Genomic DNA, 23,140 nt, shown 5'->3' with positions numbered 1-23,140 from the left:
GGTCCTTTCAGGGGAAAGGGACAGGGGAGGAGAGTTGCTTGAGCCGACTCATTCACCAGTCCCTGAAATATGGTTTCATGTGTGCTGGGTCTGAATTCTGAAGAGTGGACCAGTGGCAATTGTTCCCTATTCAAGTGACACAGTGTGTACCATATGGCCAATGCTGGACCCTCCCCACAGTGACCCATGCATTTGTGGAAAACGCACATGTGAAGGAATTAGGAGAATTTATTGCTTGCTTTTGCCTGCCTTGGGAAAATCAAGAGTTCAGTATTCTGGAACAATTTTATTTTGCAGAAATATCAATATCAAATAACTTTGCAGTTCCAACAAGTTGGCACTTTGCAGCAGAGAGTTTGATAATGTGTATACAATACTGTAATGCCAGCTCTGACTTTCCTTCTAATAGTTGTGTATCCCTTATCTTGTGCCAATTTTTGCTCAACATTTACCTGAAATATAACACATGAACAAAAAAGTGGAATTGTTCACAAAAACCAATGTTAAGCCCTGCTGTGAAAAAGTGTGTCACACTATCTACTAAGACAGACCCAATAAATGAGAACCATCTTATGTGCTGTTGCCCCTCGTTCCTGAATCCATGCAGTTTCTAGTGGGCAATTAATTTGCTTTATCTATAAGAAAAAGGGTTTCTGATCCACATTATAGCTGACATGTACTAGGGACCCCCTCACCCTCCCCCCAGTGCAAAGCATCAGTGCTAAGGATAAAAGAAAGTGAACTTAGATGAACTTCCCATTACCACCTTACCACGTTCTAATCTAAAACCTATGTGTGAACCCCTTGAGCATACAACTTTTTTGTGACTTTAGGCTCCTCATCTGCAATTTGAAACAGAAATACAGCCTCCTCCTTTCCAAAGGTCATGTAAGCTTTCCTACACAATCACTGCTTCTGATGTTGGACTATATAGATTTAATTTCTCATCCTCTGTTTACTGATTTTCCATTCTGGGCACATTTTCTTTTTTATCACCCATAAGTATTGCTGGGTAAACATGTGAAGAACTAACAAGACTGGCAGCAGAAGTTTCCAGGAAATCAAACAGAATCACACCCAAGGTAAAACAAGTTTTACACAGTATGATCTCATTTTATTGCCGAAATGGATTATTCTGCAGAGAAACATGCCTGGGATTTGTAAAGCGAGCCTGCCCCAGAAGAGAGGCACACGGCCATGTGCCACCTACTGGGATGATAGAAAACTACAGGCATAAGTCGGGGAAGGAAAGGAATGAACAAAACCACCAGGGGCTGGCTTCACTGTCATACCAGGCTGCAGAGAACTTTTCTATTTCTACAGAGCAAGTTTCCAGGAACGAAATAAATGAAAACCATCAAGGGGAGACCCTGCCTACAACTAAATGATGCCTGGCCACGCATACATGCGCAAGTGGTAGCGATTATAGTGTAGGTAGTCCAGAATTCTTCTCTCCACCAGGGTTTTGTAGATGGATTCCTCGAAGACTCTTTTGAGGTATTGCCTGGGCTTCTCAATCGGGTTTATTTCCTCATTTTCTATCTGATGGGCTAACTGCTCTATGGAAGGAAGGTCTTCCTCCTGTAAAACACAGTAAGAGGCCAGATACAGAAATTAATTGGACCCTGCACAGTTGTAACAGGGCAGTTTCGTGAAAATGAAGACGATAGTAGTCAGCTGTGCAAGGCTGGTCACTTTTTTCCTAGCTTTTGAAAATTCATTTTTAATTGTGGCAAAGTATACAATAACATCAAATGTCTTATTTTAATAATTTTTAGGTGTACACTTCAGTGGCATGAAGTACATTCACATTGCTGTGTAACCCTCACCCCTGTCCATCTCCAGGACTTTTTCATCTTCCTCAACTGAAATACTGTCTCCATTAAACAGCAGCTCCCTACCCTCCCATCCTCCAGGCCCTGGAAACCGCCTCTGTCTCTGTGAACGTGACTACACAGGCACCTCATATGAGTGGAACTGTGTAGTGTTTTTTTTTTGTGACTGGCTTATATCACTTAGCATAATGTCCTTAAGAGTCATCCAGGTTAGTAATTTCAAGCCCTTCATTTTCAGATAAAAATCATCATACTTGTTTTGTTGTTGTTGTTGTTTCTGTTTGTTTTTTGAGAAGGAATTTCGCTGTTGTTGCCCAGGCTGGAGTGCAATGGCGCGATCTGGGCTCACTGCAACCTCCGCCTCCCGGGTTCAAGCGATTCTCCTGCCTCAGCCTCCCGAGTAGCTGGGACCAGAGGCGTGGCCCACCACACCTGGCTAATTTTGTGTATTTAATAGAGACAGGGTCTCTCCTTGTTGGTCAGGCTGCTCTGGAACTCCCCACCTCAGGTGATCTGCCCGCCGAGGCCTCCCAAAGTGCTGGGATTACAGGCGTGAGCCACCGTGCCCTGCCCGTTTTAAAAATAATAATAATAAAAAAAGGAGTGATTAAACCTTTTTACTTGAAAGGTCCTAGATGGTTTTCTTGGTTATAATTCCCAAGAAATGGGATTTTAAAACCTTAGAATAAATTCACGGTCAAGTCAAATTTTATTGATACATTTGAAAAGATAGGGCTTAGAAAGAATAAAGTTGTTCAAAGTTGAGAATCATATGCTGTACACAGGTACAGTGTAGTAGAGATTTTCCGAACATTTCATTATAAACGTTTTCAGAGACAAGTTGAAGAATTGTCCAGTGGGCACCTGCACGCCCCCACCTGGACTCCACAGATAACATCTGCTATATTTGCTTCACCGCCGCATATCTGCCCTCCAGAGTAGGGTACTTCTAGAAAGCACATCCCCCAGGGTTGAGCTGGGTGCTTTCCAAACACCGTGATTCTTGAACATCACCGTAGATCAAGAGTCTGTGGACTCCAATGGTACATTTATTTCAACTTCCAATAATTCCTTCTATTTTGAACAGAAAAGGCAATTACTTGCAGGGTTTTGTTGGATTATTAACTTACTAGTGATAAGAGCTTATAGATAGGAAAACAGACTCAAGCTATATGGAGGCATAGAGTCATTGCCACTTGGCTAAGCAAGATACAACGAGGTGTTGGAGATTATGCATGCATTGGAAAGAGCAGTCAATGGGGCTTGCAGGAATTCAGAGGTAAACCAGAGGGATAAAGGTAGTGATAGGGAAAAAGCAACTGATTCTCACAACTAAATACTGGAGGTGCTGAAAACTTTGGGTGCCACCAGTAAGGCCTCGTGGATATATTCTGCAATGTGTATGAGGTTGGCTCTTTCTTCCTTAATTTTTCTGGAGAACTGTATCAAACCAACCAAAAACAATTACCTTATTAAAATTATACAAGATTTCGAGCTCATATTGTATGCTGCTGTTCTGACACTGGGTTAAATAGTGTAAAATCACTTTTAAAGTTTATTTCAAGCAAATATTCCTCTAGATTATAAACAGATTTTTGGGCACTTGCCTCTTGAAGGATGACCTGTCATACTGTGATCATCTTCTTTCACTGTGTGACCACCTCCCCTCACAGTATGACCACCTCCCCTCAGTGTGACCACTTCCCCTCAGTGTGACCACCTCCCCTCAGTATGACTACCACCCCTCACAGTGTGACCACGTCCCCTCAGTGTGACCACTTCCCCTCAATGTGACCACCTCCTCTCAGTGTGACCACCACCCCTCTCAGTGTGACTACCTCCCCTCACAGTATGACCACCTCCCCTCAGTGTGACCACCTCCCCTCAGTGTGACAACCACCCCTCACAGTGTGACCACCTTCCCTCACAGTATAACCACCTCCCCTCAGTGTGACTGCCTCCTCACTCACAGTATGACCACCTCCCCTCAGTGTGACCACTTCCCCTCAATGTGACCACCTCCTCTCAGTGTGACTACCACCCCTCACAGTGTGACCACCTCCCCTCCCAGTATGACCACTTCCCCTCAGTGTGACCACCTCCTCACTCACAGTATGACCACCTCCCCTCATTGTGACCACCTCCCCTCAGTGTGACCACCTCCTCTCAGTGTGACCACCTCCCCTCACAGTATGACCACCTCCTCTCAGTGTGACCACCTCCTCTCACAGTGTGACCACCTCCCCTCAGTGTGACCACCTCCTCACAGTATAACCACGTCCCCTCAGTGTGACCTCTTCTCAGTGTGACCACCTCCCCTCAGTGTGACCACCTCCTCACTCACAATATGACACCTCCCCTCAGTGTGACCACCTCTTCTCAGTGTGACCACCTCCCCTCTCAGTGTGACCACCTCTGCTCACAGTGTCACTACCTCCCCTCAGTGTGATCACCTCCCCTCAGTGTGATCACCTCCCCTCACAGTGTGGCTGCCTCCCCTCTCACAGTGTTACCACCTCCCCTCTTACAGTGTGACCACCTCCCCTCTCACAGTGTGACTACCTCCCCTCTCACAGTGTGACCACCTCCCATCACAGTGTGACCACCTCCCCTCACAGTGTGACTACCTTCCCTTAGTGTGACCATCTCCCCTCTCACAATGTGACCACCTCCCCTCTCACAGTGTGACCACCTCCCCTCACACAGTGTGACCACCTCCCCTCTCACAGTGTGACTCCCTCCCCTCTCACAGTATGACTCCCTCCCCTCAGTGTGACCACCTCCCCTCTCAGTGTGACCATCTCCCCTCACAATGTGATTACTTTTTCTTTCACAGCATTACCACCTCCCCTCAGTGTGACCATCTCCCCTCTCACAGTGTGACCACCTCCCTGACACAGTGTGACCACCTCCCCTTTCACAGTGTGATTACTTTTTCTCTCAGCGTGACCACCTCCCCTCAGTGTGACCACCTACCCTCATGCAGCGTGACCACTTTTTCTCTCAGTGTGACCACCTCCCCTCACACAATGTGATCACTTTTTCTCTCATAGTGTGAATACCTCCCCTCTCAGTGTGACTACCTCCTCTCAGTAGTGTAACCATCTCCCTTCACACAGTGTGACCACCCCCCTTCCTCCCCTCATTACCCTTATGAATTCAACTTCTTTAGATTCCACACGTAAGTGAGATCATGCAGTATTTGTCTTTCTGTACCTGATTTTTTTTTTTTTAAGACAAGGTCTCACTCTGTTGCCCAGACTGGAGTGCAGCGGGACGATCTCGGCTCACCACCACCTCTGCCTCCTGGGTGCAAGCAATTCTCCTGCCTCAGCCTCCCGAGTAGCTGGGATTACAGGTGCACACCACTACCGCCTGGCTAATTTTTGTATTTTTAGTAGAGACAAAGTTTCACCATGTTGGCAAGGCTACTCTTGAACTCCTGACCTCAAATGATCCACCTGCCTCGGCCTCCCAAAGTGCTGGGGTTATAGGCCACCGTGCCCGGCCGTACTTAGCATATTATACTTAGCATAATGTCCTCCAGGTTCGTCCATGTTGTTGAAAATGACAGAACAGAACTTCCTTTTTTTTAAGGCTGAATAGTATTCCATTGTGCATATATACCATAATTTATTTATCCATTCATCTGCTGATGAACACTTAGGTTCAATTCATGTCCTGGCTATTTTGAATAGGCTGCAATAGGCATAAAAATGCAGATATTTCTTTGATACACTGATTTCATTTGGATACATACCCAAAAGTGAGATTGCTGGATCATATGTAATTCTATTTTTAGTTTTTTGAGGAACCTCCATACTGTTTTCCAAAATGGCTGAACCAATCTACATCACCACCAACAGTGAACAAGAATTCCCTTTTCTCTACATCCTTGCCAACCTTTTATCTATAACAGCCATACTAACAAGGGTGAAGTGATAGCTCACTGTGGTTTTAATTTGCATTTCCCTGATGATACATGTGGTTGATCCTTTTTTAAATATATCTTTTGGTCACAGTAAGTCCTCATAGCGTCCTAGAAACTATAACTTTAAGTGAGATAACATGTATCAAAACAAATTTTACCATAGGCTAATTGATAAAAACAAGAGTGAAGTTCCAACAGCATATTTCTGGTCACAAAAACATCACCAAACTTCTAAATAAAGATCAAAAATACTTCTAATATTAAACACTAAAATAATTGTGGGCTATAATCCATTTAAGAAAGATTAACATAAACAAGTAAGGTAATTATTTACCGAATTATTTCAGTTCTGGGTGGTGGGTTGCTGGAGCCTATCCTGGCAGCCCAGGTCACAAAGGGGGAACCCATGATGAACAGGACCCTTCCCATCACAGGGTACATTCCCACCCACATCTGCACCTACACTCACGCACACTGGGACCATTTAGACATGCTAATTAACCTTTTGTGTCTGGCTCTTTTCACTTAGCATGGTGTTTTGATTTTTTCTGATCTTTGAACTCCAGTGTACCTGGTGAAAACCCACAATGCACACAGACATGGGCAGAACACGCAAACTCCACAGACAGTGGCCCAGGAATGACTTTCTTTTCCTCATCAATGTTACAACGAAAGGATGTTATTTGAGGACCTACCGCATGTATTCTTTTGAGAAGTGTCTATTCAGGTCCTTTGCTTGTGTTTATATCAGGCCATTTGTTTTCCTGTCGGTGAGTTGTGTGAGTTCCCTATATATTTTGGATATTAGCTAAAATTGGATATCATACATCAAATCAGATATATGATTTGGAAATATTTTCTCCCAGTCTGTGAGCTGTCTCTTCACTCTGTTTTCTTTGCTGTGCAGACGCTTTTACATTTGATGTAGACCCACTTGTCTGTTTTTGCTTTTGTTGCCTGTGCTTTTGGTGTCACATCCAAAAAAATCCTTTCTGAGACCAATGTCAAGAACTATTTTTCCTATGTTCTCTTCTAGAAGTTTTACAGTTTCCGGTCTTATGTTTAAGTCTTCACTCCATTTTGAATTGATTTTTGTGTATGGGCTGAGAGAAGAGTCCAATTTCATTCTTCTGCATGTAGATATCCAGTTTTTCTAATACCATTTATTGAAGGGACTGTCCTTTCCCCATTGTATGTTCTTGGCACTTCTGTCAAAAATAAAAATTTCTATCAAACATTTAAAGAATTAACAACAATTCTCTTGAACTCTTCCAAAAAATAGATATTGATAGAATTCACTAGCGAAGCCATCTGGTCTTGGGCTTTTCTTTGTGTGAGGTTTTTGATTATCGATTCAAGGTCTTGTTATAGCTCTGTTGAGATTTTCTATTTCTTCTTGTGTCAGTTTTTAGTTTGTTCATTTCTTTTCTTTCTTTCTTTTTTTTTTTTTTTTTTTTGAGACAGAGTCTTGCTTTGTCGCCCAGGCTGGAATGCAATGGCATGATTTCAGCTCACTGAAACCTCCGCCTCCCAGGTTCAAGTGATTCTCCTGCCTCAACCTCCTGAGTAGCTGGGGTTACAGGCATGTGCCACCATGCCGGGCTAATTTTTGTATTGTTAGTAGAGATGGGGTTTCACCATGTTGGTCAGGTTGGTCTCAAACTCCTGACCTCATGATTGGCCCACCATGGCCTCCCAAAGTGCTGAGATTACAGGCGTGAGCCACTGCACCCAGCCTAGTTTGTTCATTTCTAATAATTTGTCCATTTCATCTAGGTTATGTAATTGGTTGGCAAATAATTATTCATGACATTTTCTCATAATCCTTTTTTATTTCTGTAAGGTTGATAGTAACGTCCCCACTTCTATTTCTGACTTTAGTAATCTGAGTCTTTTTTCTTAGTCAGTCTAGCTGAAGGTTTATCAATTTGATTGATCTTTTCAAAGAACTAACCTTTGGTTGTATTGATTTTCTCTATTTTCTTATTCTCTATTTCATTTATCTCTGTTCTAATCCTTATTATTTCTTTTCTTCTGCCGGCATTAGGCTTAGTTTGGTTTTCTTTTTCTAGTTCCTCAAGTTATAAAATCAGGTTCCTGATTTGAGTTCTTTTTATGTAGGCACTTATAGCTTTAAATTCTGTTTTCTTTGGATCTCATAAATGTTGGTATGTTGTATCTTAGTTTTCATTCATCTATAAGCATTTCTAATATCCCTTTTTTATTTCTTTTATGACGCACTGGTTGCTTAAGAATGTGTTATTTAACTTCCATAAATTTGTGAATTTTTCCAATTTTCCTTCTGTGACTGATTTCTAGCTTCATTCCATTGTGGTTGGAGAATATACTTTGTATGATTTTAATCTGTTAAAATGTATTGGCACTTGTTTTGTGGCCTAACATATGGCCTATCCTGGAGAATGTTTTGTGTGCACTTGAGAAGAATGTGCATTCTACTGTTGAACAGAGAATTTCATCCACGACTGTTGGGTCCACTTGGCTTATAGTGCTATTGAAGTCATCTATTTCCTTATTGATTTTCTATCTGGTTGTTCTAGTCATTATTGAAAGTAAGATACAGAAATCTGCGTTATTATTTTAGAAATATTTCTTCTTTCAATTCTGCTTTTATTCGTATATTTTGGGGTTCTTTTGTTAAGTGAGTATATGGTTATAATTGTTATATCTTTCCTAAAGGATTTTGAAGGATCATTTTGACTGAATAAAATTTCACCTTGGTCAGTGATGCTGTGGCTTTGCCTGCAGCTGAATAATGCAGTGCCAGTGTTCCTCTGTTTACCTCCACAAGAGCATTCACGATATCTTGGAATGAGTTTGCTTTTTAAAAATAAATGTTATATTCTTTTTTTTTTTTTTTTTTTGAGACGGAGTTTTGCTCTTGTCACCCAGGCTGGAGTGCAGTGGCACAATCTGGGCTCACTGCAAACTCCACCTCCCAGTTCAAGCAATTCTGACTGCCTCAGCCCCCCGAGTTGCTGGGACTACAGCCACCTGCCACCATACCCAGCTAATTTTTGTATTTTTAGTAGAGACAGGGTTTCACCATGTTGGCCAGACTGGTCTCGAACTCCTGACCTCAGGCAATCCACCTGCCTTGGCCTCCCAAAGTGCTAGGATTACAGGCGTGAGCCACGGAGTTTCACTCTTGTCTCCCAGGCTGGACTGAAGTGGCACCATCTCAGCACACTGCAACCTCCGCCTCCTGAGTTCAAGAGAGGCTCCTGCCTCAGTCTCCCGAGTAGCTGGGATTATAGGCACCTGCCACCATGCCTGACCAACTTTTTGTATTTTTAGTAGAGATTAGATTTCACAATGTTGGCCAGGCTAGTCTCGAACTGCTGACCTCAGGTGATGCACCTGCCTCATCCTCCCAGAGTGCTTTACACTCTGGGATTACAAGCATGAGCCACTGCACCCGGCCCACGTTATAATGATTCTAATCTTCATAACAGATGACTTCTAACAACATTCATAGATAATAGATAGGTAATAGTCTTTTCTTACTTTCTTTACATGTGGAAGGAGAAGAAAATTGATATACCAAGCTCTAGGATATCATAGTTAATGGGATTGAACTTCTGTACTTCCCAGAAGACAAGATAGAAAGTGAAATAAAATGGGTTACATCATTTGAATATTTTTAAAAATTTTAATTTTAATTATTATGAGTACATAATAATTGCATATATTTATGGAGCACATGTGATATTTTGATACAGGCATACAATGTGTAATGATCAAATCAGGGTAAATGGAGTATCTGTCACCTCAAGCATTTATCATTTCTTTGTGTTAGAAACATTCCAATTCCACTCTTTTAGTTATCTTAGAATATAAAACAAATTAGTGTTAACTATAGTCACCCTATTGTGTTACCAAATACTAGATCTTATTCATCCTATCTAACTGTATTTTTGTACTCATTAACCATCCCCACTTTATCCACCCCCTCCTTGCCACCCTTCACAGCCTCTGGTGCCATCATCTCTAAGAGTTCAATTTTTTTTTTAAACTTCCACACATGTGTGAGAACATACAATATTTGTCTTTCTGTGTCTGGGATATTTTACTTAACATAATGTCCTCCAGTTCCATCCATGTTGTTGCAAATGACAGGATTTCCTTATTTTTATGGCTGGGTAATATTCCATTGTCTATATAGACCACATTTTTAAAAATCCATTCATTTGTTGGATGCTTAGGTTAATCCCCTATCTTGGCTATTGTGAGTAGTGCTGCGATAAACATGAGTGTGTAGGTATCCCTTCGATATACTGATTTCCTTTCTTTTGGATATACACCCAGCAGTGGGATTGCTGGGTCGTATGGCAGCTCTATTTTTAGCTTTTTGAGGAACCTCCAAACTGTTCTCCATAGTGGCCGTACTAATTTTCACTCCCACCAACAGTGTGCGAGGGTTCCCTTTTCTCCACATCCTCGCCAGCATTTGTTATTGCCTGTCTTTTGGATAAAAGCCATTGTAACTGGGGTGAGATGATATCTCGCTGCAGTTTTGACTTTTATTTCTCTGACGATTAGTGATGTTAAGCATTTTTCATATACCTGTTGGCCAATTGTACCTCATTTCAATATCTGAGAAAAGAAATTACTATTATTCTTTAGTGCAGGCTATTCATTTTATTTTATTTTCCTAATACCAAACTCTTCGGTGAAATTCCCACATATCTGCTCACGTGGCGGTCATTTCCCCAGCAGCCTGTCTCCACTGTCACCTCTGCGGCTGCTCACGGTGGCTGGCACTCCCTGGGCCACTCTTCTGTGCCATTGCACATTTCCCCGCTGCTACTCCTCCACAGCTCTCTGAGGTGGGAACAGCTGGCCCCATTTCTGCAGGAATGGGGGGGTCTGGCCGAGGCCACATGGCGTAGTCCAGCTGAGCTAGGCAGACACCACTCTACCCATCACCACTTCCTGTGGCCTTTCCCACTTGACAAACGAAATGCTGAAAATAAAACAGTCCTCCAATGGAGGTTTTTTCCTTCCAGAGGTTTCATTTTCTGGAAATCTACAAGACCCACAAGAATGGCTGGAGGGCCTTTAGTGTGTGTCTTGGGCAAATGTCTGTGGCCACTTCTGATCTGCTGCCTGGGCCTGCTGTCCACACTGAGTTCATTCATAGCAAATGGGTCCACAGCAAATATCTGTACACAGGTAAAAGTTTGAGGGTATCTCAGTGAGTTGTATGAAAAGTGGTGGATGCCTTGGGCTTGACAGTTTCCGTGGCTTCCCTTTTAAGCTTTAAGACTAAAACCCACCGGCTTTGTGCACAATGTTAACTGAAGAGCTCAACTCTGGGGTTAAGAAAGACGGAGGCACAGAGTTTTGATGGGATCACTTGGAAACGAAGGGCCGTTTACTGTAGGGGCAGTTGGAAGCTACAGATGACATTCTGCGAGGAAGGAAGTTGTCTCAGGAGCTGAACATTCAGTGAGCCCCAGGTTTACAACTCGGGTTCAGGTTTCCACTTAGGTTGGCCTCCTGCAGCCCTGGGTGAAGTGCAGGGCCCTGTTTGGCCTGCAGCGCCTTTAATGGATTCCATCAGCACATGTACACCTTCAGCAGCCTCTGACCTGGGCATTCAGCCACCCAGCCCTCCACTTCCCTCAGTTGCATTTACCTGCTGGATCCCAAGTCATTGCTGTTTGGTTTGAACTTTAAACCTGTGTTTCCCAATCTAAGCCTGCTTCAGATTAGGAAATGATTTACATTTCCCAGCCGGACCCTGGGAGTGAAACTGAAAGTGGGGGCACTGAGGAGAAGGTCCCAGGATACCCACTTCGGCCCCCGCATGGTTCAGTAACCATGTTCCCACCTTTGGGGTGAGACACCCTGGAATGTGAAGCTTGCTGTGTCACCATGGAGCTGATTTAAAATCTCTAAGCTGGTCGGGCGCAGTGGCTCATGCCCGTAATCCCAGCATTTGGGGAGGCCGAGGCGGGTGGATCACCTGAGGTCAGGAGTTCAAGACCAGCCTGCAGAGGTTGCAGTGAGCTGAGATCGTGCCATTGCACTCCAGCCTGCACAACAGAGGGAGACTCTGTCTCAAAAACAAAACAAAACAAACAAACAAAAAAACCCCAAAAAACCCCACCCCTTTAAACGTCAGTTTCTTCACTGGGAAAGTCAAGATGATAACAGTGGCTCCTCTACCCTCCTTAAATCACAGCAAGAGCTGGGATTAAGTGGGGAGCACACTGGGAATGGGGTGTGTGCTCTCTAGCGCTGCCGTGCAATAAGGCGTGTGGGCGCTCCCAGGTAGAAGTGACAATGGAGACGTGGGAGCTGCCCATATAGATGGTAAAAGGAGGTGGAAGCTAACCCAGGCCCCAGCCCTTGACTGAGCGAAGCGGGGTAGAGCCAGGCTGGAGATTCAACCACGCACTGAGCACAGCTGTTAACGTTCCACAGTTCTGCTAGAGACTCTCGTATTGAAAGAAATATTTTAACTTAAAGTTTCACAAATACCTCATTATTTATACTGCAGAGTCAAATTTCATGCTGAGCACAGAGCCCTTGGGCTATGCAGCCTGATGTCCAGTTAATTCTGTAGTATTTTGAGAAAAAAGTTCTGGTTATAAAAGGAGTGTGCTTTTGAGGCACACTGGATGGCTTCCCTGTACATCTTTAAAACAACACACACACACATGTTCCGCAAATGGCTGGCAAACACAGGCAGAAACTAAAGGAATGCAACCTTCATTCTTGAGGGCAAGTAGATGCAACTCAGATTCAGTTTTCCGCCAGCACTCTGAGCTTATCAGAAAAATACCGTTTCTTGTAAAAAGGAAAAAGAAATTTGCCCCCATAAAAAGATTTAAATAAAATCACTTTCCCTGAAATATCACAGTCTGCATTTACATGCTCCGCAGTTTGCTTATATGAGATACAGTTGTTTTAAAAAATAAAACCATAAAATGGGAATGTAGGGAAAAGTCTAAATGATCAACAGCTATCAGCTGCTTATAATTTGCAAGGAATAATCCACATATCCATTAATCACTCTTACCTCCTTGGAGGCTAAGATTTGCCGTAACTCTTTCCTGAGATCAATAAAACGATCGTGGAACAGGGCCAGGCACCACGGTTCGGTGAAGTAGCTGGTAAGGAAAGAAGAGACTCAGTGAGCTGGCAACCCTCTCATTATCACTAATAAAGTATTTACCTGCTTTTTTGCCTTTATAAATTACAGTTCTGGCCTCATTGCAATCGTTTGCTCATAAAATGTCTTGTGGAACAGCCTGACCAATCAATTTTTTAAATGGATGTTCCTGCTGTAAGGCCAGGTCCCATAATTACATTTAAAGTGGTTTAATTCAGAGCTGGGGCAAGACCCAGTGAAGAATCCTGATTTTATCAGAATTTAAAAGCCTGAAGACTTGTAAAGAACGGTGTCTCCATTATCTGCCCTCGTTTGAGAAAAACAGATTGCAAGATTAACTGCTGCATAAATAAATTAAATTTGGGTAGACAATAACACAAATGTTGTTCATCATTAAGGTTTCTGGATTAATAATGGCCAGAGAAACAGGCTGCGCTGCTGCTGCAACATGCTGTTCGCACGGTTGCATCGATGCTGAATTGAATCTCCTGTAGGAGAGCTGTATTTTCTGGTGTTCAGATTTGCTAACTTTTCACTGAAAGTTGAAATGCTTTCTTATATGGAGAATAATAAGATGATCCTTTATTTAATTGGAAAATTTGATGCATTTTTGGAATAACCAAGAACTCTTATTGGTATTTTAACTCTTACTTTAAGTGTCTTGGAACAGGGAACTTAACTGCTTCAGGGTCAAAGCCATGTCACTCAGCTGGGCTTTGCTCTCCTCTGGATGTGAGCTAGCTGTCCTTATTACTGTGTATAGATGTTGTGTGTGTGCACAGGGGAAGGAAAAACCTGGTGCGCCCACGTGGATGGGCACCTTCTGTTTTCCAAGACAAAAAGTTCTTAGGGATGGGGGTAAAGTGTCCCAGAGGCCACGGGGGCACTAGAGGACAGACACAACGCCGAGAGTCTGTGTTAGGGACAACCTGGCACTCGGCGGTATAAGGCCTTGCCCCGCACCCACTTGCTGGACCAGAAGACGGCATCAGTTCCTGATGACTCGCCCGCGTAGCTGTTCAGGTAATATGTTCATCCAGCTGTTAACACACCGTCTTTCCTCAGCAGCTGAAATCCCTCATGTTTGTTTCTGTGGCACCATCAGAGCTCCCACCCCCTTGGTTTTGGGGGTCTACGGCCACCTCTGTCTGGTGGCGGAACTGCCACTGCTTTCCTCACTTCCAGTGCCACCTGTTCCAACAACCCAGGTGCTCTCGGACCATGCTCCCCACCCAGCGCCTTTACTACTCTGCCCTCTGTGCTGCCCACTGGGGACCCGTCATCATCTGCTTCAGAGAGGGAGTTCTGTGAAGTCCCACTTCCCTTGGGAGCCCACTGTGGCCTGTCACGAGCTCTGGCCCTCCATCTAAACACCCGGGTTCCCACAGCCTTGTCATACAGAATAGCGTCACTGCCCTAAAAAGCCGTCTATGCTCTGCCTACTCACCCTCTCTCCTTCCCTCCCTCTGAACCCCTGGCAAATTAATTTTGGAGGAACTTGAATTGTATTAGAGAAAATGGGGGCTATGGACAAATTTTTGTAAAACATTTAAAAAAATCCTAGTGTCCAGGTTTTATTTCAGAAATAGAGTGGTGTTCTCCCAACCACACACCACCACACATCACACTTGCCAGCAACTCTAAAGGGAATGGATTTGCGACTTGAGGCTGTGCGCTCTGGGTGCCCACGGTGGCTGGCCCAGGGATGGGCCTTGGGGCCCAAGCTCCTGGCAGAGACCTGCATGGTGAGGGCAGGGCTCAGGCCCGGCTGCTTTCCCATATCCAAGGACAACTTTAGCACCAGCTACAGGCTCCCAGGTAAGGGTGGCCAGGAGGGGTGAGGGTGTCTGGGATCCTGTGGGCTTCCTAAAATCATCCTACAGCAGTAGCATGGCAGCTTTCATCATTCAAATTGGAAAAGCTCTGAATTTAACCAAACCTGTTTTACAATTGATCATAATGTTGAGTCAAATGAAGGTGGTTTCCTTTTGATACAAGAATGTTAGGTGGAAATTCTGCTTTAAGAAAAGTTTTAGGAACCAGGTATGATGTGTCATGCCTGCAATCCCAGCACTTTGGGAGGCCAAGGTGGGAGGATCACTTGAGGCCAGGAGTTCAAGACCAGCCTGGACAACATAGTGAGACCCCCATCTCTACCAAAAAAATAAATAAATAAATAAATTAGCCAGATGTGGTGACACATGCCTGTGGTCCCAGCTACTAGGGAGGCTGAGATTGGAGGATCACTTGAGCCCAGGAGTTTGAGGCTGCAGTGAGCTGTGATCACGCCACTGCTCTCCAGCCTACTGCACTCCAGCCTAGGTGACAGAGTGAGACCCCGCCTCCAAAAAAATAAAAATAAAGGTTTTAGACCTCCCCCAGGTTGAAAGATTTCTACGCGTTAGGCTCCTTCTGTATCCATAGGAAGGAGAGAAGCATCTTGGATCCTAGCGAAGCTTAGGGCCAGGTTTCCGCCAGGTACTATGGTGCCATCAGCATTCGTGATGAGCTTTTGGGAAATTTGTATTTCCATGAATATTGTGAATTTTAAAAACAAAAACTATTAACTTTTTTTCCCAATTTATATTCAAAAGGGGAAGACTACTAGGAGCCATGAAGTACCCCACACAGCCTGCCATCTAGAAATCTTCGGGAGAGAGGACCAGGTATGCACATGGCCCCAACGTGCTTTTTAAGGGGCTGTGTGCATTTGGGTGTCAATGCCACAAAAATCATTTTTGCACAGCTGTGAGAAAAAAGTTACACCTTTTGAAGACTGAAATAGAAGACCTTACTGTCTCTGTTCATGCTGCCAATGGCCAGCCTGGTTTATTTGGGAGGACTTAAATTCCCCATCACTTCTGCAAATAATACACTTTTCCAAGAAGCCCTGGGAGATTTTGACTTGCAGAACTGAATTAACCATTTCTGGTCGATATAGTCCGATCGTTAAGCAATTGACTAAATGTCTCCAGAGGTCATCCTCGCCCGCTCATCCAGGCAGTTCCATCGACAGACTCATAAACGGAGTGGGGATATGAAGGCCGGCTTGGCCATCGGACACGCTGAAGGCCGAGGAAAGCTGATCAACACGACACACTGGGAGAAGTTGTAGGGAAAAGTCCAGCACATCTACGGGGAAAGAGAAGTGGTAAAGGTGTCCTTTAAAGGCCGAGATCTCAACTCCAAGGCTAAGGCCTTCCTGGCCAGCAGGAAAGGAGTGCTGTGACTGCAGGTGTGCCTTTTCCAGCACTGGCATGGCATGGCAGGGCACGCTGAACTACGCACCAGGTGGCAAAGAGGAGGCGGGTGGCAGGGAAGAAACACATCACTTTTTCCAAGATTTTTTTTTTTTTTAATAAAAAGCATTCTAATGTTCTCTTGGCATGAAAAAAAAAAAGTTTCTGCTTTTAGAGCTGTTCACAGGCTCCCCAAGCTGCCACTCACACCTGCAGAGAGGGCTGCTGGAAAGTCAGGAGTCGCTTTTTTCCGGGCAGGCAGCTTCCACCAGGGAGACCTGTGGGTTTCCTTTGAGAATGATGCTCTTGCTTGTACATGTCTTTTCCGGCACAGCGGAGGGCAGACTGTTCTCCTTCTAAGATGCCTGCCTGAACGTCAAGCTCAGCCATGAGTCTCAATCTTGTGATACGAGAGGATAGAGTGTAGCTAGTGGGGCTTGCCTCTCTATGAAGCAGCCTGTGTCATGTCTCCATTCGATACACAGAAGGCAGGCAGTGATAAATATCATGGTAGCAAACAGATACCCAAGGCCAGGTATGATATACGGATGCATCTACTTTGGCCTGAATAACATTTGGAATTTGGGTTTCAGGCCTTTCTTTGATGAGTCAGATTAGGCAATGCTGTGTCCTCGTTTTTGTGTGGCATCCATCAGCTCAGTTGCCGAGGATGCCCTCCGTGGTTCGTCCTTGCTTTCCCACCAGCCTGGCCAAAATTGCTCCTCTCCATGGGTCACAGCAGGCATCTGGGTGTGCCAAGCCTGGCAAGAGGTCTGGGTGAGAGGGAGGCAGGATTGCAAACATGTTTCCTAAAGCCCCTTTGCCCCATGACCTCTTCCATGGTGGGATGTCTGCTAAGAACACTAGAACTATGTCCTAGCTTTCTTTTTTCTTCTATCCATCCATCCATCCATCCATCCATCCATCCATCCATCCATCCATCCATTTATCCATCCATTTATCCATCCACCCATCTATCTATCCATCCATTTATCTGCCCACCCATCTATCCATCCATCCATCCATCCATCCATCCATCCATCCATCCATCCTAACAGGTCTAGTGAGGCCTTCCTAAACCCTGTTTCCTTATTTCCAGTGGCTGCTTTCCTCTGGTTCTCTTCCTCTGCTGCATCACTCCACCCTTCAATGAACATCCCTTCCTTCCCTGTGCTTCCGTGTAGACTCTTCTCCCTCTCTTCTCTGTCCCAGGTGTGTTCAGAGCTTCTGACATTAACGGTTGCAAAATGGCAGGGAAGGAGAAGACCTAGGGTTCAATTCTTTGCCATGAATAGAATATGGCCCTCATGCCTGTGTCAAACATGTGATAGGCACTGAGGGTACCCTCAGTGAGAGAAAGCCCCTGCTCCCAGAAATGCACACATGGTGGGTGGGGGTGGGGAATATCAGAGTGCACATGGTGGGTGGGGGTGGGGAATGTCAGAGCTGCTTATGATGGCCTGGCATGGCAGGGTTGCAGAGGGGTGCACGCTGGGGAGGTGGGGGCTGGAGTGGGCTTGGCGAGGCCTGGCACTGTGACCTTCTTGAGCTCACTTCTTTGTCCTCTCAGCAGCTTCATCCCTAGGCTACCTCTTGGGCTAGTGTTTGCCAAACTTCAGTCACTTGGGAATCAATCGTTTTCTGTGTCTCTACATTACTGAATACTTCCAAATTTTCTTTAAAAATTTTTTAGGGCCGGGCGCGGTGGCTCAAGCCTGTAATCTCAGCACTTTGGGAGGCCGAGACGGGCAGATCACGAGGTCAGGAGATCGAGACCATCCTGGCTAACACGGTGAAACCCTGTCTCTACTAAAAAATACAAAAAACTAGCCAGGTGAGGTGGCGGGTGTCTGTAGTCTCAGCTACTCGGGAGGCTGAGGCAGGAGAATGGCGTAAACCCAGGAGGCAGAGCTTGCAGTGAGCTGAGATCCAGCCACTGCACTCCAGCCTGGGCGACAGAGCGAGACTCCATCTCAAAAAAAAAAAAAAAATTTTTTTTTGTTTAGAGACACCGTTTTGCTTTGTCACCCAGGTTGGAATACAGTGGCACAATCATAGCTCACTGCAGCCTCAAACTCCTGGGCTTAAGTGATCCTCCCGCCTCAGCCTCTCAAACAGCTGGGACTATAGGTGCACACTATCACACCTGGCTAATTTACTATTTGGTTTCTTTTAGAAACGGGGCTTTGCCATGTTGCCCAGGTTGGTCTCAAACTCCTAGCCTCAAGTAATCCTCCCAAGTAGCTAGGATTACAGGCATGAGCCACCAGGCCTGGCCCAAAATTTTCTTTACACTGATTTGTCTTTTAAAAAACTGAAATAATTACTTTTGTCTTGTCCTAAGTAATGATATCTATGAAATCACAGGCTTGACGTGCTTGTTATGTTTTATTCTAATTCCTGCCGGAACGAATCCATCATTAGTAAGATGTGGCTGTGCTGCCTGAGCTATCCTGCTGGTAGTAAGCACCTGGTGGGTGCTTACTACACCCTGGGAGGCATCCTGTTCTATTATAGCTTCATGCTGGAGGCACACTTAGATTCATCTGGGGATGCAAACCCACAGACTCTGTTACACGCAATTTCTGTGCATTATCTCATTTCATCCTAATTCTAATCCTAGAAAGTGGGACATGTTGGCCCATTTTACAGATGAAGACATAGATTCAGAGAGCTTAAATGAGTTGCCCAAGATCACAGAGTTAATAAGCGGCTGAACTGGGTCCTACCCATAGTTCTGTGTGACCCATGCTCTGAACAACTGTGTAACCAAATCCCATTTCCTTATGCTTTTTCCTGAGTCTCTCTAGCAACTCTCTTAATCACCCCAGTTTCCCAAGTATCCCCTACATGAGCTAGGATTAGATATGATTGAAATTACAGAAAGTTTCAAAGTAACTGTGACTTTCAAAAGGCAGAAGTGTATTTTTTCATGTAAAGAAGGTCTAGATGGGGAGTTTAGGGCTGCCAGGGTGGTTCCATGGACATCAGAGCACAGTACATTCATAGGGGCGTTGGCCTCATGATTCAAAATGGCTGCTGAGCTCCAGCCATCACATGGTTCTGGAATGAAGTATGGGGAAAAAAGGACTCATCTCCTTTCTTCTAAGGAGAGTTCCTGGAAGTTTCACAAAGCACTTCCATTTCTATCTTATTGGCCAATGGTTGGTCATATGACTTTCTTGGTTGCATGGCAGGTTGAGAACCAGTCATTTATTTTAGATATGATGTACTTCCCTATAAATCAGAATTCTGTTCCTGAAGGAGAGAGAATGGATGTTTTATCAGCTGTGATACCCCAAAGACTCTACAGCATCTGTTTTTAACAAAAATCTTTTCTTAAATTTATGAAAATTGGGAGATGTTTTTGGTTGAAGTTTCCAGAACTAGAACATGTTTATCACTCTAGACTCCAACTACTCCAAAACTGAACACTCTGGGGGAAAAAAATCCACAGAATATTTTCCACAGGCGACCTCTACCTCCAAGCCAGTGGGAAAGTCCTGGTGTCCTAAGAGTCCTACATGTTCCCATCTGGCCCGACCCGGCTTAACTGCGAAAACAGGCACAATTTGCATTCACACTGTCAGGCAGGGTTACGACCATTTTATTCTACTCATGAAAGAACATAAATGCAGGCATTTCAGTACAATTTTCAAAAATAAGAATAGGAACAAGTATTTCTAGTTATTCTTGGGTTTGCTTGGAAATGAGACCCCATGACATGAGCAGACACAACCCTGATGCCCTGCAACAAAAAATCCCGAAGACCGAAATGGAAGTCTGACTGAAGAGTTCCTTGGGTTCAGCCTGAGTTTGCAAGAATCTGTATCCAGTCAATTTTTTGATTGCTTTGAGGCAGATCTAGAAATGTAAGATTAAAGATTTTGAAAGCAAAACCAACTAGTTATTTGATGGCCAGTTGTAATTGTCACATGCTCTGATCTACACAACAGAAAATGCAGCAGCCTCGAAATATAATTTGGCTGTGGTTTCATTGTCACAACGTAGAGCTGGCCTCAGATGTTTCCTGAATGTTTTCTACAGAAAAACGGCTTACAATTCATTGGCACTAAGACCGAAATTCTAATCTTCAGCAGAAATCAGCTATTTTCTGAATGGCTTGTAAACATCCTCCTTCTTAATGCTACAGAGCAGTGTTTTGCCAATGATCCTGGTTTACCTGGGAATTCAGAAGCTAACATTGCGGCCACATGCAGCAGCTTATGCCTGTAATGCCAGCACTTTGGGAGACAGAGGCAGGCGGATCACTGGAGGTCAGGAGTTCGAGACCAGCCTGGCCAACATGGCGAAACCCCGTCTCTACAAAAAATATAAAAATTAGCAGGGCGTGGTGGTGCATACCTGAAGTCCCAGCTACTTGGGAGGCTGAGGCAGGAGAATTGCCTGTATCCGGGAGGCAGAGGTTGCAGTGAGCTGAGATTGTGCCACTGCTCTCTAGCCTGGGCGACAGAGCAAGACTTGGTTTGTTTAATAAAAAAAAAAAAGAAGAAGCTAACATTGCTTAACACTGGGTGCCTCCCACACCCTGGGCTCCCTTGCCTGGCAGCACTGGTGCTGGGAGGCACTGCTTTGCAAGGCTTTCTCTGCTCCAAATGCATGGTTTGCCTCTGCTGGAGGCCACTGGGACCGGCATGATGTGTGTTGTCTGTGAGCTGAACACCCAGAGCTGTCTTAGAGGGAAATCCTGACTAGCCCACAGGCCCCACGACCTCCCTTGCTGAGGGAAGGAGGCTGTGGTCTCTTGCAAGCACAAGTTTTCCTTTAGGTCCTTTGGTGTCTATAAGAACATGGAATCTGATCTTCTGTGCCTTCATCAGGTCACATTTGCTCTGGACAGGACCAGAAATTCCCTGCCACCCTTGCACCCAGAGCCTTAGTTTTCAGAAAGTTGAAAAATTACCTGAAGGATCTGTCTGCTGTCCATTTGTTTTTCTGAATCCCAGATACTCAGCCCAGGAACAGCTTAGAAGATGGAATATGTTAATTCATGAATTACGAATCTAGCCAGTGCTAACATTTCTCTCCTTGCTCTGATCTCTAAGGAGTGGGAAGCCACACATGGGCTGAGTTGGTGATCCATTCTCAGGATGCAAGTTGACTAAACAAAGACCGATGCTTGCGTTGGTGGTCTCTCCATCTCAACTCAGATTCGTGTTGCTGACCCGGCCTCAGTTTCCCATTTACTGTCCTTTTTCTTTTTACCCCAGCTCTGCTGCTTGTCAGCTTGTGTAATCTAGAGCTAGTTAGCTTTAGTCTCTCTTGGCCTCAGTCTTCTTAGCTGTAAAATGGGGATAATGATGGCCCTTCATTGCAAGAGTTACTATCAGAATTCAAGGAGACACTCCAGGTAAAAGATTTGGCATTATGCCTGGCACAGGGGAGAGGCTCCATATCAATGATGATTACTGTTATTGCTCTTAATTATCCTATTGCATATATTTGTGTAGGCTGCCTCAAATCCTTTCTGGTGTGAATCAGAAACTAAAATACGAAAATACTTTTTTGTTTGCTGCTTAATTCAAAGAAAGTCTTTCTTTGGCATAACTGCAGTTTTTCTCCTCAGGGAATGCTTTTCCTCCATTCAAAAGTACTGCATAAACTCATTTGCCTGCCATTTTATACAGCAGTAAAGGTAAGAGGACATCGTAACTAGCCTTCATGAAGTTTTGTCTTTCACTGAAGAATTATGCGGAAATAGGCCAGGTACAGTGGCTCATGCCTGTAATCCCAGTGCTGTGGGAAGCTGAAGTGGGAGGATTTGAGGACAGGAGCTTGAGACCAGTCTGGGCAACATAGCGAGACCCTTGTCTCTACAAAAATTAAAAAATAAAAATTAGCTGGGCGTGGTGGTACATGCCTGTAGTCCTAGCTATTTGGGAGGCAGAGGCAGGAGGATCACTTGAGCCCAGGAGTTTGAGGCTGTAGTGAGATATGTTCATGCCACAGAACTTAAGCCTGGGCAGCAGAGTGAGACCTTTTTTAATTTAAAAAAGAATTCTGAGGAAACAAATAAAAATTGCATGGAAATTGTTAAACTGAGGCCTTACTTTTTTTGTGTCTGAATTGATGAAAATTAAATACAAACTGTCCAAATGGAGTTATTTCTTTGCTGTTTTGCCTGCTTACTATGTTGGCTGAGCCAAGTAAATCAAAACAGTTAAACCAGTTGTTCACTGAACACATTTAGATGGCAGATGGGAGAAGTGGCCCCGGAATTAAGGCCCAGGCATTCTAAAGCCCAAGCAGACTGAATTTTCTTCTGACCTGTCTGACTTTTGGTCTTACTTGCCACAGCAAACCAGTTTTCTTGTAGAACTAGCATAATGTTTATACACTTAAGAATTTTGTTTCTATTTAAGTTTACCCTGAAAGCATAGCCGTGGGTCATTCACACACTTTGCCATGGTGGGAAGCTGGGTTTGGCGGTGCCTTACAGCAGTGTCTGCTGTCACGGTACAGGACTGAGACTTAGTGCTCCACCTCTTCCCTTTTATTCCATCTACAGTATTTATTTGCACATTGCTGGTTTCTTAGGGGCTGCACTAATTGAATTTGCACAATAAATCTAGTGCCCTGGAAGTTGGCCAGCTATTTACATTGATTTGTTATATAAGTTCAGCACTAATAGTATGAGGCAAGGTTAGCATTTAATTCTGCAGAAAAGGGGAAGCTCTTAGTGCTTCAGCTTCCCTTCCTGTGCCTGTCTGCTCTCATTCTGCTTCTCTCTTCATAGAGAGCACAACCATTTTCCTTTAATTAGGCTGCAGAGAGCCCAGGCCAGCATTAGGCCAGGCGGCGGCCACTCAGCCTCACTCACAGTCATGCCCATTTCCTATCTATTTTCTGTAGGAAAAGAAAAAAAAGTGTGTAAGTGCACATATAAACCCCCATGAGTCAGGGGGACAAAGGAGCCAGGAGGAATGACCTTTTGTGAGGCTAAGGCTGCAAGAACTAGCAAACCCCACAGAGC

General features: G+C 44.5%; 1 protein-coding gene across 5 annotated transcripts in view; it reads right to left on the bottom strand.

The window, feature by feature from the left end:
• Window positions 1-1,091: 1,091 nt before the first annotated feature.
• The window catches only part of CFAP61 (cilia and flagella associated protein 61), a 282,902-nt gene continuing 260,853 nt past the window's right edge, over window positions 1,092-23,140 (bottom strand). For 2 of the 5 annotated variants that reach the window (XM_007961384.3, XM_007961391.3), the window contains exons 26-27: window positions 12,815-12,905; window positions 1,092-1,581 (exon numbers count right to left, since the gene is read on the bottom strand). In XM_007961384.3, the coding sequence (XP_007959575.3) occupies window positions 1,381-1,581; window positions 12,815-12,905 (292 nt within the window). In that variant the 3' untranslated portion in view covers window positions 1,092-1,380. The remainder of the gene's footprint in view (window positions 1,582-12,814; window positions 12,906-23,140) is intronic. The other 3 variants (XM_037993952.2, XM_073008642.1, XM_073008639.1) reach the window with 2 other exon arrangements.

Source organism: Chlorocebus sabaeus, chromosome 2 (genome assembly GCF_047675955.1).
Source record: "Chlorocebus sabaeus isolate Y175 chromosome 2, mChlSab1.0.hap1, whole genome shotgun sequence".
NCBI classification, from domain to species: Eukaryota; Metazoa; Chordata; class Mammalia; order Primates; family Cercopithecidae; genus Chlorocebus; species Chlorocebus sabaeus.
The sequence above is the reverse complement of the archived record's forward strand: the minus strand, read 5'-3'. Positions and strand labels throughout refer to the sequence as shown.